Below are 18508 nucleotides of genomic sequence, written 5' to 3'. Positions count from 1 at the left end.
ACGACCTCCCATGTCACGTGAGAGGGGAGTGGCTGCGCTCCACCGTCACATGATCAGGGTGTCCGGGGCGGGGCGGTGAGCGATGGCGGATTCTGATGCGGGGCTGTCTCGGAGGTCGGCAGGCCGGCGCGGTTCGGGGCTCCTGACCCAGGCCCCCGTCGGCCTGCCCGAGGTGCAGGTCCTGTGCGACACCCTGTCCCGTCTGAGCGGAGTGACCCGGACCGTGACGGCGAACATCCGGAACATTAACGAGAGTCTGGACAGGTGAGTGAGCGAGCCCGCTATCTGCGCGCCTTAGAGCTTGAACGGAGGAAAGAAAAAAAACTTCCGTGGCTGTGCTCTGATTGGCTGGCTCTGGCGCTACTCTGCTCTGATTGGCTGTGAGCAACGGATCCTGACCGTCACCCGAGCGATGATTGGCGGAACTCTGCTCTTGTCCCCTCCCACAGAAAATCAAGCTCGCTGCTGTTTCTATCAAACCCAGACACTTCCCACAGGCCTACAGTGACATATAAGAGCAATTTCATTTAATTCCTTAGTAATGTTTACATTTACCAGTGGTTTAGTTATTGATACCTTAACTGGTAAACCCTGGAGCGGATCAGACTGCTGCACACTGGGAGTCTGACTGACAGCACTGTCACACCTGGAGCGGATCAGACTGCTGCACACTGGGAGTCTGACTGACAGCACTGTCACACCTGGAGCGGATCAGACTGCTGCACACTGGGAGTCTCACTGACAGCACTGTCACACCTGGAGCGGATCAGATTGCTGCGCACTGGGAGTCTGACTGACAGCAGTGTCACACCTGGAGCGGATCAGACTGCTGCGCACTGGGAGTCTGACTGACAGCACTGTCACACCTGGAGCGGATCAGACTGCTGCGCACTGGGAGTCTGACAGCACTGTCACACCTGGAGCGGATCAGACTGCTGCGCACTGGGAGTCTGACTGACAGCACTGTCACACCTGGAGCGGATCAGACTGCTGCGCACTGGGAGTCTGACTGACAGCACTGTCACACCTGGAGCGGATCAGACTGCTGCGCACTGGGAGTCTGACTGACACACTGTCACACCTGGAGCGGATCAGACTGCTGCACACTGGGAGTCTGACAGCACTGTCACACCTGGAGCGGATCAGACTGCTGCGCACTGGGAGTCTGACTGACAGCACTGTCACACCTGGAGCGGATCAGACTGCTGCGCACTGGGAGTCTGACAGCACTGTCACACCTGGAGCGGATCAGACTGCTGCGCACTGGGAGTCTGACTGACAGCACTGTCACACCTGGAGCGGATCAGACTGCTGCGCACTGGGAGTCTGGTTGGTGCAGTCAAGTCTGACCGGGCTGTGACCTGCAGTCAGGAAGGATCGTTCACTGTCCTTCTGTTTTGTTTTTCAGGGTTTTGCAGGACAAGGCTGATGTTGATGAGCTGGAGGAGATCCTGGTGAGTTCAGCAGAGAGAGAGCTCTCAGGTGTGGTGTTGTAGTCAGGCAGGTACTCTTCAGAGCTGTCACTGCAAGAACCATATTTCTTTCCTCCCTAATTGACAGTCAGTCACGGAGCGGATCAGACTGGTCTTGCTGGTCCCACTGTCGGATTGTGGACAGAGCCCAGATTCACCAGTCTCCTCCCTGTCTCTCCCCGCAGAAGCGGCTGGCCGAGGGGCAGTGAGGGGGGCCAAGGGAGAGGAGGAGGAAGGTGACGCCTGGCGAGACTCCAGCAGCTTGTGGGGGAGACCGGAGAGGAATCACAGGAGCAGAACGCCCTCTGCTGGTGATGCCGAGCGGGTGCACACCTGCCCTGACCAGCTCTCCTGTCTCCCAGGACACAGGAGATAAACTGCAGATAAACTGTGCGGAGACCTTACACATAATCGCTCCTGCTCATTCGGGGTTCTGCGGGATGGGGTGACCCCCTGACCCAGTGACATCAGACAGGCCCCGGACCAGAGAGGTCTTCCGGCACATCTGGCCCAGGATGGAAGTCAGTAGCTCATTGATCCCAGGATCTCTACCGAGCGTTTCCTGACAAGCTTCGGCAGTGCGGCTGGTTCCACACTCCCACCACCCTCTGCGTAAAGAAGGGTCTCCTGTCAGAGGGGGGTGGGGGAGATCAGGATGATCTTCTCGCTGTGACCTGACCTGACCCCCTGTGTTGTCTGGGTTCTCGATTTATCAGTTTGGTTTGGGTTCTTTCTGAAGGTGTGTGTGAGGGCTCGGAGTTTGGGATTGGAGATCTGTCGTTCTTTAATAAAATAAACCAATCTGCTGTCCCATGAGTCTCTGTGAACCTGTTTCCTGTCAGAGTGACCAGCTCTACTGCGGCCCCGGCCAACATCTGACCCCTCACCTGGTATTTCTACTGCTGTAGAGCTGCCTGTAACCTGTGAGTCTAAAACAGGGCTGTCCAGTCCTGGAGGGTCAGTGTGTGTAGAACAGGGCTGTCCAGTCCTGGAGGGTCAGTGTGTCCAGAACAGGGCTGTCCAGTCCAGTCCTGGAGGGTCAGTGTGTCCAGAACAGGGCTGTCCAGTCCTTGAGGGTCAGTGTGTCCAGAACAGGGCTGTCCAGTCCAGTCCTGGAGGGTCAGTGTGTCTAGAACAGGGCTGTCCAGTCCAGTCCTGGAGGGTCAGTGTGTCTAGAACAGGGCTGTCCTGTCCAGTCTGGAGGGTCAGTGTGTCTAGAACAGGGCTGTCCAGTCCTTGAGGGTCAGTGTGTACAGAACAGGGCTGTCCAGTCCAGTCCTGGGGGTCAGTGTGTCTAGAACAGGGCTGTCCAGTCCTGGAGGGTCAGTGTGTGTAGAACAGGGCTGTCCAGTCCTTGAGGGTCAGTGTGTCCAGAACAGGGCTGTCCAGTCCAGTCCTGGAGGGTCAGTGTGTGTAGAACAGGGCTGTCCAGTCCTGGGGGTCAGTGGTCAGCAGGTCTCTAAAGCAGCAGCAGGACCTGAAGTCCAGGAGGAGACTGTTAGACTGGACCAGAGAAAGCAGCTGAGTGACAGCCTGCAGACACACCAAGCGCTCTGGCGCCACCTGCCGCAGAGCCGAACTGCGCTGGGCTGCGGGGGTCCTGGGGTGTCAACTGGGGAGCCCCCCAGAGGCAGGGGTGTGTAACTGCCAGAGGTTTGCGGTGCACCTGCCTGGGTCACAGGTGGACAGGGAAGAGAACAGTGTGACACCTGAGACACCAGGGCGCCTCTCCAGGCTGTTTCCGACCACTTTGTTTTGTAAAATGCATTAGCTTTACTTACCCCTGACGACGTTATATGCAGTCTTGTGTGAATTGTATACAAGTTTATTGATGCAAGATACCTCAAGTGAAATGGTCCGGGAAGAGATCCACGTTTGAACAGCTGAAAAAAGACGCAAGGGGATATCGCCACACTATTTCTAAATGTAAGAACATGAAAGCTTATTTTTGTTTACCTTCTTGAATCTATTTTGCACAGTATTACTGGATGTATCCCTGACGATATTATTGATGCTATGCGCGCTTGTATGTGTTTTTTTTTCATTTTAATTATATATTTTTAATTTTTATTTATGCTTAACAAAAGAACAAACATTACAATACAAACAAGAGTACATATAACAATTCCAAACAAAAATATCGTCAGGGGTACATACTACTACAACAATTCAAGTTATGAAAAAAGATTAAACAAATTAAATAAAAATAATGTCCGCACCGCTTTCATATTTTTGCATTTCGAAATAGTCTGCAAATACCCCTCTACTTCCATTTTAAAATGCTCAAACACAGGGTACCTCCCAGACCCCTTCATTTTATGTATGTGATTCGCTTGTATGTGTTGGATGTTGCTGCGATTAAAAAAAAACCACCGACGGCCGGTTTCCGGTTCCTGCCGCGAATTTCTGCGCTTCTCCTTCCGGGTCAGGGGGCGGGGCGGCAGAACACAGACAGCATGGCGGCGGACGGAGTGGTGACAAATGGCCGGGAGCAGGCTTCCCTGAACGGCGAGCCGGACGCCAAGCGGGCCCGCGTCCCCGCCGAGCCCCGGAACCAAGTGACGGTGGTGCTCGGCGCGCAGTGGGGCGACGAGGGGAAGGGGAAGGTGGTCGATCTCCTGGCCATGGACGCCGACATCGTGTGCCGGTGTCAGGTAGCGTCGTGCGGCGGGCCGGGACGGGGTCCGGAGGGATCTTATGCGGGGGCTTCAGCCTGACAGCGTCCCGCAGAGCCGGAGCCGGTGTCGGTAGCAGTTAGTGGCTCCGGAAGGCTGCGGGTTCGAGTCCCCTGGGGTACAGCCAAAGGGGGCACGGGTCGCCCAGGCAACGGCGCCGCTGGGGGGAGTTTGAAAATAAAGTTTTAAACCCTTTGATTTAAAAGTCCATACGTGCAGAGTCAACCCACAGAGCTGTCTGAACGAGCCACATCGTTAGAAATAAAGTCGATTTGGAAGGAGGTATTTCCTGCACGTGTGGTCAGGCGGAACTCCGGGGTGAGAGAGCGCCCCACTCATGCGCGTGTGTGTCTGCCGCAGGGGGGCAACAACGCCGGGCACACCGTGGTCGTGGACGGCGTGGAGTACGACTTCCACCTGCTGCCCAGTGGGGTGCTCAACAGGAACGCCATCTCCTTCATCGGTGGGTCTCGGCACGAGCTCTCTACCTGAAGCACTCTGCGTCTCTGTCTTCCTCCCTCTCGCTGAAGGACACTGCGTCTCTGTCTTCCTCCCTCTCGCTGAAGGACACTGCGTCTCTCAGTCTTCCTCTCCTCTTTCCCTCTCTCCCTGAAGGACACTGTGTCTCTCGGTCTTCCTCTCCTCTTTCCCTCTCTCCCTGAAGGACACTGTGTCTCTCGGTCTTCCTCTCCTCTCTCCCTGAAGGACACTGCGTCTCTCAGTGCTCAGTGTCGGAGCTGAGCTGTCAAGACTGAGCTACAGGGCTGAACAGACACATCAATAAACATTTTCATAAACCCCTCAAGACTGCTGATTCTTCTCTGTGTCTGACTGTCTCCAGATAACAGTGCAGACACTCACCTGTCCTCTCCCCGGGTAACGGAGTGGACACTCACCTGTCCTCTCCCCGGGTAACGGAGTGGACACTCACCTGTCCTCTCCCCGGGTAACGGAGTGGGCACTCACCTGTCCACTCCCCTCTCTCCCCAGGTAACGGAGTGGACACTCACCTGTCCTCTCCCCTCTCTCCCCAGTTAACGGAGTGGGCACTCACCTTTCCACTCCCCTCTCTCCCCGGGTAACGGAGTGGACACTCACCTGTCCTCTCCCCGGGTAACGGAGTGGACACTCACCTGTCCTCTCCCCTCTCTCCCCAGTTAACGGAGTGGACACTCACCTGTCCTCTCCCCTCTCTCCCCAGTTAACGGAGTGGGCACTCACCTTTCCACTCCCCTCTCTCCCCAGGTAACGGAGTGGACACTCACCTGTTCTCTCCCCTCTCTCCCCAGGTAACGGAGTGGACACTCACCTGTTCTCTCCCCTCTCTCCCCAGGTAACGGAGTGGACACTCACCTGTCCACTCCCCTCTCTCCCCAGGTAACGGAGTGGACACTCACCTGTCCTCTCCCCAGGTAACGGAGTGGACACTCACCTGTCCACTCCCCTCTCTCCCCGGGTAACGGAGTGGACACTCACCTGTCCTCTCCCCAGGTAACGGAGTGGACACTCACCTGTTCTCTCCCCTCTCTCCCCAGGTAACGGAGTGGTCATTCACCTGCCAGGCCTGTTTGAGGAGGCGGAGAAGAATCTGAAGAAGGGGAAAGGTGAGGCGGAGGGAATGCTGGGAAGGAGGAGGGGCCTGATTTCTGTGGTTTAGGGGGATCCTCATCACAGCGCTGTCTGTTCCTCTGTCCCGGGCAGGACTGCAGGGCTGGGAGGAGAGACTGAAGATCTCGGACCGCGCGCACATCGGTGAGGCCCCGTCTGTGTCCCCGTTTCCTGGCCGTCTGGCCCCCTGCACGGCGCGCTGACTCTAACCCCCCTCTCGTGTCTCAGTGTTTGATTTCCACCAGGCTGCGGACGGGATCCAGGAGCAGCAGAGGCAGCAGCAGGCCGGGAAAAAGTGAGTCTTATCGTTTGACTGTCCTGTCCGTCCACTCAGTCTCTGCCACACTCCCCGTCTGACCGCTGTCCTGTCTCTCTCTCTCTCCTGTCCCACTGGCCCCCTGCCTGACTGCTGTCCCCTCGCTGTCTCAGTTTAGGGACGACGAAGAAGGGAATTGGTCCAGCGTACTCGTCTAAGGCGGCGCGCAGCGGCCTGCGAGTGTGTGACCTCATCTCTGACTTCAGCGCCTTCTCCTGCAAGTCAGTATCTCCCCCTGCTGTCCTACTGGACTGTCCTACTGGACTGGAGCCCCCAGTGTAACTGGACTGTCCTACTGGACTGGAGCCCCCAGTGTAACAGACTGTCCTACTGGACTGGAGCCCCAGTGTAACAGACTGTCCTACTGGACTGGAGCCCCAGTGTAACAGACTGTCCTACTGGACTGGAGCCCCCAGTGTAACAGACTGTCCTACTGGACTGGAGCCCCCAGTGTAACAGACTGTCCTACTGGACTGGAGCCCCAGTGTAACAGACTGTCCTACTGGACTGGAGCCCCCAGTGTAACAGACTGTCCTACTGGACTGGAGCCCCAGTGTAACAGACTGTCCTACTGGACTGGAGCCCCAGTGTAACAGACTGTCCTACTGGACTGGAGCCCCCAGTGTAACAGACTGTCCTACTGGACTGGAGCCCCCAGTGTAACAGACTGTCCTACTGGACTGGAGCCCCCAGTGTAACAGACTGTCCTACTGGACTGGAGCCCCAGTGTAACAGACTGTCCTACTGGACTGGAGCCCCCAGTGTAACAGGACTGTCCTACTGGACTGGAGCCCCAGTGTAACAGGACTGTCCTACTGGACTGGAGCCCCAGTGTAACAGACTGTCCTACTGGACTGGAGCCCCAGTGTAACAGACTGTCCTACTGGACTGGAGCCCCAGTGTAACAGACTGTCCTACTGGACTGGAGCCCCAGTGTAACAGACTGTCCTACTGGACCGGCGCCCCCAGTGTAACAGACTGTCCTACTGGACTGGAGCCCCCAGTGTAACAGGACTGTCTTACTGGACTGGAGCCCCCAGTGTAACAGGACTGTCTTACTGGACCGGAGCCCCCAGTGTAACAGGACTGTCCTACTGGACCGGAGCCCCCAGTGTACCAGGACTGTCCTACTGGACCGGAGCCCCCAGTGTAACAGACTGTCCTACTGGACCGGAGCCCCCAGTGTAACAGACTGTCCTACTGGACCGGAGCCCCAGTGTAACAGACTGTCCTACTGGACCGGAGCCCCAGTGTAACAGACTGTCCTACTGGACTGGAGCCCCAGTGTAACAGACTGTCCTACTGGACTGGAGCCCCCAGTGTAACAGACTGTCCTACTGGACTGGAGCTCCCAGTGTAACTGGACTGTCCTACTGGACTGGAGCCCCCAGTGTAACAGACTGTCCTACTGGACTGGAGCCCCCAGTGTAACAGACTGTCCTACTGGACTGGAGCCCCCAGTGTAACAGACTGTCCTACTGGACCGGAGCCCCAGTGTAACAGACTGTCCTACTGGACCGGAGCCCCAGTGTAACAGACTGTCCTACTGGACCGGAGCCCCCAGTGTAACAGACTGTCCTACTGGACCGGAGCCCCCAGTGTAACAGGACTGTCCTACTGGACTGGAGCCCCCAGTGTAACAGACTGTCCTACTGGACTGGAGCCCCAGTGTAACAGACTGTCCTACTGGACTGGAGCCCCAGTGTAACAGACTGTCCTACTGGACTGGAGCCCCCAGTGTAACAGGACTGTCCTACTGGACTGGAGCCCCCAGTGTAACAGGACTGTCCTACTGGACTGGAGCCCCCAGTGTAACAGACTGTCCTACTGGACTGGAGCCCCAGTGTAACAGACTGTCCTACTGGACTGGAGCCCCCAGTGTAACAGACTGTCCTACTGGACTGGAGCCCCCAGTGTAACAGGACTGTCCTACTGGACTGGAGCCCCCAGTGTAACAGGACTGTCCTACTGGACTGGAGCCCCCAGTGTAACAGGACTGTCCTACTGGACTGGAGCCCCCAGTGTAACAGGACTGTCCTACTGGACTGGAGCCCCCAGTGTAACAGGACTGTCCTACTGGACTGGAGCCCCCAGTGTAACAGGACTGTCCTACTGGACTGGAGCCCCCAGTGTAACAGACTGTCCTACTGGACTGGAGCCCCCAGTGTAACAGACTGTCCTACTGGACTGGAGCCCCCAGTGTAACAGACTGTCCTACTGGACTGGAGCCCCAGTGTAACAGGACTGTCCTACTGGACTGGAGCCCCCAGTGTAACAGACTGTCCTACTGGACTGGAGCCCCCAGTGTAACAGGACTGTCCTACTGGACTGGAGCCCCCAGTGTAACAGGACTGTCCTACTGGACCGGAGCCCCCAGTGTAACAGGACTGTCCTACTGGACTGGAGCCCCAGTGTTGGGACGGGCTGGTTAACTGCGCTGCTGTTGCCAGGTTCCGAGCGCTGGCGGGACAGTTCCAGGAGATGTACCCAACCCTCGTTCTGGACGTGGAAGCGGAGCTGGAGCAGCTGAAGGTCAGTTCCGGGAGCCGGTGGGATCTGTCCGGGCGCAGAGCGGACCTGTGAGCTGCTTGTCACCCGTCTCTGCTGCTGTCTCGCGGGCAGGGCTACGCGGAGAGGCTGCGCCCCCTGGTGACGGACGGGGTGTACTTCATGCACACGGCGCTGCAGGGGTCGCCCAAGAAGATCCTGGTGGAGGGTGCGAACGCGGCCCTGCTGGACATCGACTTCGGTGAGGGGGCGGTGGGGCCCGGGGCGTGGGGGGGGCACGGCGTGGCGCGCGTGTCTGGGCGGTCTCTCACTCTCCCCCCCCCTCTCTCGCAGGCACCTACCCCTTCGTGACGTCCTCCAACTGCACGGTGGGCGGCGTGTGCACCGGGCTGGGCGTGCCCCCGCGTCACATGGGCCGCGTGTACGGCGTGGTGAAGGCCTACACCACCCGCGTGGGCGTGGGCGCCTTCCCCACCGAGCAGGACAACGTACGTCTGTGCGTGTGTGCGTGTGTGCGAAAGCACAGGGCAGTGAGATCGGGGTAAAAGCGCAGTACAGCGCAGTACAGTCCAGTGAGATCAGGGTAAAAGCGCAGTACAGCCCAGTGAGATCAGGGTAAAAGCGCAGTACAGCGCAGTACAGCCCAGTGAGATCGGGGTAAAAGCACAGTACAGTCCAGTGAGATCAGGGTAAAAGCGCAGTACAGCGCAGTACAGCCCAGTGAGATCAGGGTAAAAGCACAGTACAGTGCAGTACAGCCCAGTGAGATCAGGGTTAAAGCGCAGTACAGCCCAGTGAGATCAGGGTAAAAGCGCAGTACAGCCCAGTGAGATCAGGGTAAAAGCGCAGTACAGGGCAGTACAGCCCAGTGAGATCAGGGTAAAAGCGCAGTACAGGGCAGTACAGCCCAGTGAGATCAGGGTAAAAGCGCAGTACAGGGCAGTACAGCCCAGTGAGATCAGGGTAAAAGCGCAGTACAGGGCAGTACAGCCCAGTGAGATCAGGGTAAAAGCACACTACAGAGCAGTAGAGCACAGTGAGATCAGGGTAAAAGCACAGTACAGGGCAGTACAGCCCAGCAAAATAAAGGTAAAAGCACAGTACAGTGCAGTAGAGCCCAGTGAGATCAGGGTAAAAGCACAGTAGACCTCATTAAAGCCCAGCAAAATAAAGGTAAAAGCATAGTACAGTGCAGTAGAGCCCAGTGAGATCGGGGTAAAAACACAGTACAGCGCAGTAGAGCCCAGTGAGAGGGCGTCTGTGGGTCTATCTCATGCACATGTGTGCAATTTGGCTGCCTCAGCTCTGGGGTCCCGTGCTTGAATCCTCTTGTGTGACTGTTGTGATGAGTGAGTGTGTGTGTGCTCCTGGCTGCGCGGTCCGGTTCTGACCCGGCTGCCTGTGGTTGTGCCGTTGCAGGAGATCGGCGCCCTCCTGCAGGCGCGGGGCCGGGAGTTCGGCGTGACGACGGGCCGGCCGCGGCGCTGTGGCTGGCTGGACCTGGTTCTGGTGCAGTACGCTCACATGATCAACGGTTTCACTGCGTAAGAGTCTCTCTGTGCGCGCGTGTGTGTGTGTGTGCGCGAGAGACCGTCTCTGGGCGTGTGCTTGTGTGTCTCTCTTGCTGGCCCGAGTCCAGCCTGTCCTCTGAGTCCTGTGCCTCCGCCTCTCCCTCCCTGCAGCCTCGCTCTGACCAAGCTGGACATCCTGGACACGCTGAAGGAGATCAAAGTGGGCGTGGCCTACACAGTCAACGGGCAGACGATTCCCAGCTTCCCTGGTGAGTGCTCCCTGGCGTTTCCTGTCAGAGTGACCAGCTCTACTGCTGTAGGAGCTCTGCTCTCTCTCTCTCTCTCTCCTGTGTCCAGTCTGTGTATGTGAGCCCCTCTCTCTCTCTCTCTCCAGCTAACCTGGACACTCTGAGCCAGGTGTCAGTGCAATACGAGACTCTGCCAGGCTGGGAGTGCAGCACAGAGGGTGTGCGCAGTTTTGGGGACCTACCCCCCAAAGCGCAGGCGTACGTCCGCTTTGTGGAGAACTACCTGCAGGTGCCAGGCAAGTCTGACCCCCCGTCTCTGTCTCTCTTTCTCTCTCTGTGTCTGTCCCTCTGTGTGTATATCTGACTGTCCCCCTGTGTCTCTGTCCTTGTGTGTGTGTGCATCTCTGTGTGTCTCTGTCCCTGTGTGTATCTCTGTCTGTCCCTCTGTGTCTCTGTCCTTGTGTGTGCATCTCTGTGTCTGTCCCCTCTGTGTGTGTCTCTGTCCTTGTGTGTGCATCTCTGTGTCTGTCCCCTCTGTGTGTGTCTCTGTCCTTGTGTGTGCATCTCTGTGTCTGTCCCCTCTGTGTGTGTGTGTCTCTGTGTCTGTCACTCTGTGTCTCTGTCCTTGTGTGTATTGCATCTCTGTGTGTCTCTGTCCCTGTGTGTATCTCTGTCTGTCCCCTCTGTGTGTGTGTGTATCTCTGACTGTCCCCCTGTGTCTCTCCCTGTCCCACAGTGAAATGGATTGGTGTTGGAAAGTCCCGGGAGAGCATGATCAAGCTGTTCTAATGTGGACTTCAAGGGAAAAGAGTTCCAGACTTCCGGAAATCGAAATTGGGAAGCCTTGACCGTACAGGGATCAATCAGGGATTGACCATTCCCTATCCCAAACCAGCGTGTGAGAGCGTGTGAGAGCGTGTGAGAGCGTGTGAGAGCGTGTGAGAGCGTGTGAGAGCGTGTGAGAGCGTGTGAGAGCGTGTGAGAGCGTGTGAGAGCGTGTGAGAGCGTGTGAGAGCGTGTGAGAGCGTGTGAGAGCGTGTGAGAGCGTGTGAGAGCGTGATGCTTCACTGTTGTTCCTCTATCAGCTTCACTGAATCGCACTGGCCTGTTGACATGTAGTGACGTCACATGATTTTATTCCCTGTCCTCGCGTTCCTCTGACCTCCTGCTCTCCCAGGGCCGAGCAGTAACGCTGCTGCGCTGGAGCCCCTCTGAGCACAGCTGCCCCCCGAGACTGACCTGTCAGTGGGTCAGAGTGAGTTCTCATAGGACCGTGTTGTGGCCATCAGCCAAACTGCGCGGGGAGCAGGGGGTCGCGCCAACGTGTGGGCCAGGCGCTCAGTAGCTGGTTCATGTGACTGGCAGTGGGTGTGGCCGTGTCTTGTGGGTGTGGCCATCACCTGTCTGGGTGTGGTCATGTCGTGTGGGTGTGGCTATGTCTGGGTGTGCTGCTCACAGGGGGTGTGATCATGCCAGATGGGTGGGGCTCTCATGTCTTTCTGAATGTTGCTCATGGTGGGGGGGGTCGTGATGTGGGCGTGGCTGTAACCTCCCTGGGTGTGGTCCTGATCATCTTGTTCCTGGTGTGCTGTTGACTGTGGGCCTGGTTATGTTTCATGGGCATTGGAGCGCCACAGTTCTGTTTCCTTCACTCCTGTCGCTGTGTCAATAAAGACCAAAAGATTTTTAGTTTTTTTTTTAAACCACCACAAAGCGCGTTGTGTTTTCTTCACCTCCTGGCCGCGATGACACCCCGCGGAACAGTGCCCCCTGCAGGTCGGCGGTGGTGTCAGCTGTGAGGCTGTGGGCCAGAAATCAGACAGGGAGCTGGGCGAGTGGCAACAGGGGTGTTTATTGTGGTCTGGTAACAGCCCCCTCTCTGGGGGTACACACACGGACCCCACCCGACCTGGAGAGAGCGTCCCCCTTCCTGCCCTCCTCTCGGCTTCTCCTGTCTCTCCTCTCTCCCCTGTCAGTCTCTCCTCCCTTCTCTCTCACCTGTCTCCTCTCTCCTCTCTCTCCTGTCGGTCTCTCCTCTCTTCCTGCTCTCTGCTGTGTCCCTCCTCTCTCCTGTCTCTGTCTCTGTGCTGTGTCCCTCCTCTCTCCTGTCTCCTGTCTCTCTCTCTGTGCTGTGTCCCTCCTCTCTCCTGTCTCCTGTCTCTCTCTCTGTGCTGTGTCCCTCCTCTCTCCTGTCTCCTGTCTCTCTCTCTCTGTGCTGTGTCCCTCCTCTCTCCTGTCTCCTGTCTCTCTCTCTCTGTGCTGTGTCCCTCCTCTCTCCTCTGCTGTGTCCCTCTTCTCTCCTGTCTCTCTCTCTCTCTCTGCTGTGTCCCTCCTCTCTCCTGTCTCTCTCTCTGTGCTGTGTCCCTCCTGTCTCCTGTCTCTCTCCTCTCCCCCTGCGAGTGCTCTCTCAGACAGGCCAGGCAGACCTGCTGTCCTGCAGCCCCGTGCTGCTGTACTCGCTGGGGCCTCGCTGTCTCCGTACGAACACTGGCTCCACGTTTCGGCAGGACCAGTCAGGAACACGGCCAGGCTCTTGATGACGTTTCGCGGAGATGAAAGACGTCTAGAAATCACACTCGAGCCGGGGCTGCAGGCACGCACAGACGCCGCGGCCGGGAGGCGGGAGGCGGGATCCGATCGGCACGGCCTACGGAACGTGGGTGGAGTCGGTCGGACTGTCCCTTCCCAGCCGGCCCATAAACGTCCTGGTTACAGGAAAAGGGGACAAGTTCTCTGTGGGGGGGGGGGGCACCTTTGCAGGGAACTGCGTGTTCACCGCACCCCAACGCCCCAACTTAGGGAGGTCCCACTTTCGGGATTTGAATTTCTATGGAATTTGTACTCGTCCGTGATATTCGGTTTTAGGGCACGGCCATCCCTATGGGGGGGGCGTTGGGGGCTCCCCACGGATGCCCGTGTGGCAGGCCTGTTGCCCTGATTCCTACCCCCACCGGGTGCCGGCTGGAGGGCTTGTCACCGCCGTGCCGAGGCCGCCTGGATCGAGCCCCTGGCCGAAGGGCTCAGCCCTCCCCCCGGGGGCCGAGTCAGTCAGAAGCGCCCCTCCCTCCCTGGGCCGCACGCGAGAGTCTCGAACCCCTGTGCGTGTGTGTGTGTGTGTCCTTGCTGTAACATGAGCGCGCACGTGTGTCCTTCCTCCTCTGCCCCCCCCCCCCTCCCCAAACCCCCCCCCAGCTGCCTCCGCTCACAGCAGGGCGCAGAAGAACTTCTTCTCCCGGAAGGGGTTCTCGGAGGTGGGCACAGGGGTGATCAGGGGGTCCTCGCAGGCGTGGGCGTCGCAGTAGGCCATGAGGTCAGCCGCCGCCTTCGAGACCTGCGGGGAGCGGGGAGAGAGGACATCCTGCTGACCGCACGCTTGACCACGCTTGACCGCGCGGCTCTGACCGGCCTCTCACACTGGCTTTGTCAATACCCACTCACTGGGGTGGCCAGCGGGGTCAGGGCTGAGGGTCACACTGCCCTGGGGTGTCCAGTGGGGTCAGTGCTGGGGGTCACACTGCACTGGGGTGTCCAGTGGGGTCTGGGCTGGGGGTCACACTGCACTGGGGTGTCCAGTGGGGTCAGGGCTGGGGGGGTCACACTGCACTGGGGTGTCCAGTGGGGTCAGTGCTGGGGGTCACACTGCACTGGGGTGTCCAGTGGGGTCTGGGCTGGGGGTCACACTGCACTGGGGTGTCCAGTGGGGTCAGGGCTGGGGTCACACTGCACTGGGGTGTCCAGTGGGGTCAGGGCTGGGGTCACACTGCACTGGGGTGTCCAGTGGGGTCAGGGCTGGGGGGGTCACACTGCACTGGGGTGTCCAGTGGGGTCAGGGCTGGGAGTCACACTGCACTGGGGTGTCCAGTGGGGTCAGGGCTGGGGGGGGTCACACTGCACTGGGGTGTCCAGCGGGGTCAGGGCTGGGGGTTCACACTGCACTGGGGTGTCCAGTGGGGTCAGGGCTGGGGGTCACACTGCACTGGGGTGTCCAGTGGGGTCAGGGCTGGGGGGGTCAGACTGCACCGGGGTGTCCAGTGGGGTCAGGGCTGGGGGTCACACTGCACTGGGGTGTCCAGTGGGGTCAGGGCTGGGGGGGTCAGACTGCACCGGGGTGTCCAGTGGGGTCAGGGCTGGGGGGGTCACACTGCACCGGGGTGTCCAGTGGGGTCAGGGCTGGGAGTCACACTGCACTGGGGTGTCCAGTGGGGTCAGTCCTCGGGGTCACACTGCACTGGGGTGTCCAGTGGGGTCAGGGCTGGGGGTCACACTGCACTGGGGTGTCCAGTGGAGTCAGTGCTGGGGGTCACACTGCACCGGGGTGTCCAGTGGGGTCAGGGCTGGGGGTCACACTGCACCGGGGTGTCCAGTGGGGTCAGGGCTGGGGGGGGTCACACTGCACTGGGGTGTCCAGTGGGGTCAGGGCTGGGGGTCACACTGAACTGGGGTGTCCAGTGGGGTCAGGGCTGGGGGTCACACTGCACTGGGGTGTCCAGTGGGGTCAGTCCTGGGGGTCACACTGCACTGGGGTGTCCAGTGGGGTCAGGGCTGGGGGTCACACTGAACTGGGGTGTCCAGTGGGGTCAGGGCTGGGAGTCACACTGCACTGGGGTGTCCAGTGGGGTCAGGGCTAGGGGGGTCACACTGCACTGGGGTGTCCAGTGGGGTCAGTGCTGGGGGTCACACTGCACTGGGGTGTCCAGTGGGGTCAGTCCTGGGGGTCACACTGCACTGGGGTGTCCAGTGGGGTCAGGGCTGGGGGTCACACTGCACTGGGGTGTCCAGTGGGGTCAGTCCTCGGGGTCACACTGCACTGGGGTGTCCAGGGGGTCAGTGGTTTGAGATACAGGCAGGTACGGCTCTGTGCTGCTCTGCACTGACCTTGATCCGGCACATGCTGGCCTCGATCTTCAGCTGCTCCACCAGCTTGCGGGCCTGACCGATACTCATGGTGCTGTTGAGGGGGGTGTCTCCCTTCATCCTGAGGTGGGAGGGGGGGAGAGAAGACATGTTTGTACTGCAGATGCCTGTACACGAGTTAATCATCTGCTCTGCCAGCACTGTAATTCATCTGTCATGCCAGCACAGCTCTCGGAATTTCAATTGGACTCGGTGCACGCCTGACCAGCACTCCCATAGCTCCTCGCTGGAGAGGAGGAGAGAGGGAGTTACGGAGATGTGCCTCTGATTCTCTCCCTCCTTCTCTCTCCTGTTTCTGCAATCTCCTGTCTCCAGGGACCTCTCTTCCAATAATGGCTCTGTGTTCCCAGCTGCTTAGTGCCTCCTGACCCAGAAAAGCTCACCGCAGAGCTGCAGGCAGAGGAGTCTGAGAGGGAGAGTCGCAGAGGCTGGGGGAGAGCTGAGCGCCTCCCGTCTGGCTCCCGGGAGAGACACAGGTCAGGAGGCCCTTGTTTACACAAAGGGTGGTGGGAGTCTGGAACAAACTGCCCAGCTATGTTGCCTAAGCTAATACCCTGACCTCATTCAGGACATGGCTGGATGAGATGTTTTTGACCTGAGAAAATTAGCAGCTGAACTGCTGAACAGTCTGGATAGGCCTCTTCCTCATGTTGCTGACATTTACTGACAATGAGGAACAGACAGCAGAGTGCAGGGGAACACTGCTGTCCACACACCTGTCTCTATACATAAACTTGCATACACACACCTATACACATACACCTGTCTATATACAGTACATACATCTGTCTATACACACGCACACCTGCATATATACAGTACATACACCTGCATATATACAGTACATACATCTGTCTATACACACGCACACCTGTCTATATACAGTACATACATCTGTCTATACACACGCACACCTGCATATATACAGTACATACACCTGCATATATACAGTACATACATCTGTCTATACACACGCACACCTGTCTATATACAGTACATACATCTGTCTATACACATACACCTGCATATATACACACACCTGTCTAAATACATAAAACTGTATACACACACACACACAGATAATGGACAGGCAGGCAGGCCATGACAGACAGATAAAGGACAGACGGGCAGGTGATGACAGACAGGCAGGCAGGTGATGACAGACAGATAAAGGACAGACGGGCAGGTGATGACAGACAGGCAGATGATGGACAGACAGGCAGGTGATGACAGACAGATAAAGGACAGACAGGCAGGTGATGACAGACAGGCAGATAACGGACAGACAGGCAGGTGATGACAGGCAGGCAGATAATGGACAGACAGGCAGGTGATGACAGACAGGCAGGTGATGGACAGGCAGATGACAGACAGACAGGCGACGGACAGATCTGACCAGACCTGTGTCCAGGGGCTCTGGTGTGATGGCTTGTACAGGCCTGTCTTTGTCCTCCTCCTCTCCGCCTGTCTCTCTGGCTGTCTTCCTCTGCGCTGGGGGACCTGCCCTTGTCTTCCTCTCCTCTCTCCTCTCTCCTCTCTCCTGTGCTCCTCCTCGCTCCCTGTCTCTGTTCTCGGCTCCGGGAGGGGGGGGGGCGTTCGGATCCCTAGAGCTGGACCACGCCCTGCCTCCGGTCAGGATGTTCCCGTCTGGATCGCTGGAGCTCCGCACAGCGCAGAGCAAACCTTACCCACTGCACTGCCCTCCCCCCGCTGCCGTCAGTGGTATCTGCCGGACTGGGGGGGTGTGCCATAGCAATCTGCAGCCTGGGCCGTACCATTGGCCAGCCAGCTGGAGGGGGGGGCGGGAGAACTGCAGCTCTGACAGGAATAACCGGATTACTGGGGAGCACAGGGAAACAGGAGGATAGCAGGATGGGGTTCGGAAAGGAGAGCTGGGAGGGAAGAACTGGAACAGAGGAGGGGTGGAGGGAACAGGAGAAGAATTCCTGGTCACAAACGTTCAGCTCGTTTGGAAATTAGAAACTAATTGATCCGAGGATCTCATGCAGCCGTGTGGTGAGAGGAGCCGGGGTGTCGGATTCAACCACATGGCCGGGCAGCTTGTTCCACTCTCCCGCTGCTCTTTGAGTAAAGATGAGAGGGGGTACAGAGAGTGTTGGGGGGTGAACACTGACCGGGAGGGGGAGAGGGTCTCACTGTGTGTGTGTGGGGGGGGGGGGTTCTCTTTCTCTTTGTGTGTCAGGGAGAACAGAGCCTTGCTGCCTCACTGTTGCCTGGCAACTCCCACCCCTGCCTCCAATCGCCGGTCGGATACCGTTGCCACGGAAACTGCTGCAGTCTCTCTCTCTCGGCCTCCTTGTCTTTCACAGCAGACAGATCTCTCCGTGTCCCTGGAGCAGGGCTGTCCCCGAGGGAGAGGGACAGGCTCAGGAAGGGGCAGACAGACGACAGGGCGATGGAGGGATGGGGAAGGAGTGGAGAGGAGAGAGTGATGGTGATTATTCTTATTATTATGGAGCCCTGTCCCTGTGTAATAAACCCAATGCAGAACTCAGTGGCTCTTTTGCCCATGGTGTGAACGTCTGGGTCAGGCCCTGCAGAGCACACTGAGCCCGAGCTACCAGCGGTCCTGCGTGTGTCTGTGTCAGTGTGTGTGTGTGTGTGAGAGTGAGTGTGAGTGTGTCTGTGTGTCAGTGTGTGTGTGTGAGAGAGTGAGTGTATCTCTGTGTCGGTGTGTGTGAGAGAGTGAGTGTATCTCTGTGTCGGTGTGTGTGAGAGAGTGAGTGTGTGTGAGAGAGTGAGTGTGTCTCTGTGTCGGTGTGTGTGAGTGGACCCTCAGACAAGCACCACTGACCCTCAGAGTTTCAGAAGATCAGCTTTGCAGCGGTATGGCTGAAACACTCATTCTCCTGAGAGCTAGCGCTCATTCATTCTCAAACAGATGCAGCTGAGTGTGAATAATTCAGGAGGGATTCTGAAGGTCTGTGCTGACCTGGGGCCTGGAGTCTGTGTCTCATTCCTCCCCTCTCGTCCTGCTGCTCAGCCCTCAGTACAGATCTGCAGGAGCACAGCTGGAGAGTAGTATAACCCAGAGAGTTTAGAGGGAGAGTAGAGGGTCTAGCTGCAGTGGCCAGAGAGCACCTCCCAGGTGGGGCTGCTGGTGCAGAATGATCCCTGTGCGTCTCCCAGGTGGGGCTGCCGGGGTAGAATGAGCACTGTGCGTCTCCCAGCTGGGGGCTGCCGGGGCAGAATGAGCACTGTGCGTCTCCCAGGTGGGGCTGCTGGTGCAGAATGA

The 18508-nt window shown here is 58.1% G+C and overlaps 3 protein-coding genes across 4 annotated transcripts; 2 read left to right on the top strand and 1 right to left on the bottom strand.

The window, feature by feature from the left end:
- Positions 1–82: 82 nt before the first annotated feature.
- LOC148646544 (uncharacterized) lies at positions 83–2288 on the top strand. Of its 2 annotated transcripts, none has more exons than XM_088608800.1 (3): positions 83–264; positions 1409–1454; positions 1658–2288. In XM_088608800.1, exons 1-3 carry the CDS (start codon positions 83–85, stop codon positions 1679–1681), a joined length of 252 nt encoding a protein of 83 aa, XP_088464926.1. In that variant the 3' UTR covers positions 1682–2288. The 2 variants fall into 2 exon arrangements, with proteins under 2 accessions (XP_088464926.1, XP_088464925.1); XM_088608799.1 differs by having other exon boundaries at positions 1561–2288.
- Positions 2289–3887: 1599 nt separating this feature from the next.
- Positions 3888–12051, top strand: adss2l (adenylosuccinate synthase 2, like). Its single transcript, XM_088608773.1, has 13 exons — positions 3888–4126; positions 4508–4610; positions 5683–5751; positions 5849–5899; positions 5984–6050; positions 6185–6292; positions 8522–8603; positions 8694–8820; positions 8913–9067; positions 9999–10123; positions 10262–10359; positions 10485–10634; positions 11075–12051. Exons 1-13 carry the CDS (start codon positions 3929–3931, stop codon positions 11125–11127), a joined length of 1386 nt encoding a protein of 461 aa, XP_088464899.1. The 5' UTR covers positions 3888–3928; the 3' UTR covers positions 11128–12051.
- A 120-nt stretch (positions 12052–12171) lies between these two features.
- Positions 12172–18192, bottom strand: gng3 (guanine nucleotide binding protein (G protein), gamma 3). The gene is made up of 4 exons (XM_088608805.1): positions 17528–18192; positions 16654–17158; positions 15214–15313; positions 12172–13669 (listed from the first exon to the last, which is right to left on the bottom strand). Exons 3-4 carry the CDS (start codon positions 15310–15312, stop codon positions 13541–13543), a joined length of 228 nt encoding a protein of 75 aa, XP_088464931.1. The 5' UTR covers position 15313; positions 16654–17158; positions 17528–18192; the 3' UTR covers positions 12172–13540.
- Between the last annotated feature and the right edge of the window lie 316 nt (positions 18193–18508).

Source organism: Lepisosteus platostomus, chromosome 16, assembly GCF_059453375.1.
Source record: "Lepisosteus platostomus isolate fLepPlt1 chromosome 16, fLepPlt1.hap1, whole genome shotgun sequence".
In the NCBI taxonomy this organism is placed as follows: Eukaryota; Metazoa; Chordata; class Actinopteri; order Semionotiformes; family Lepisosteidae; genus Lepisosteus; species Lepisosteus platostomus.
Note: the sequence above shows the minus strand (reverse complement) of the source record. Positions and strands in the feature narration are given on the sequence as shown.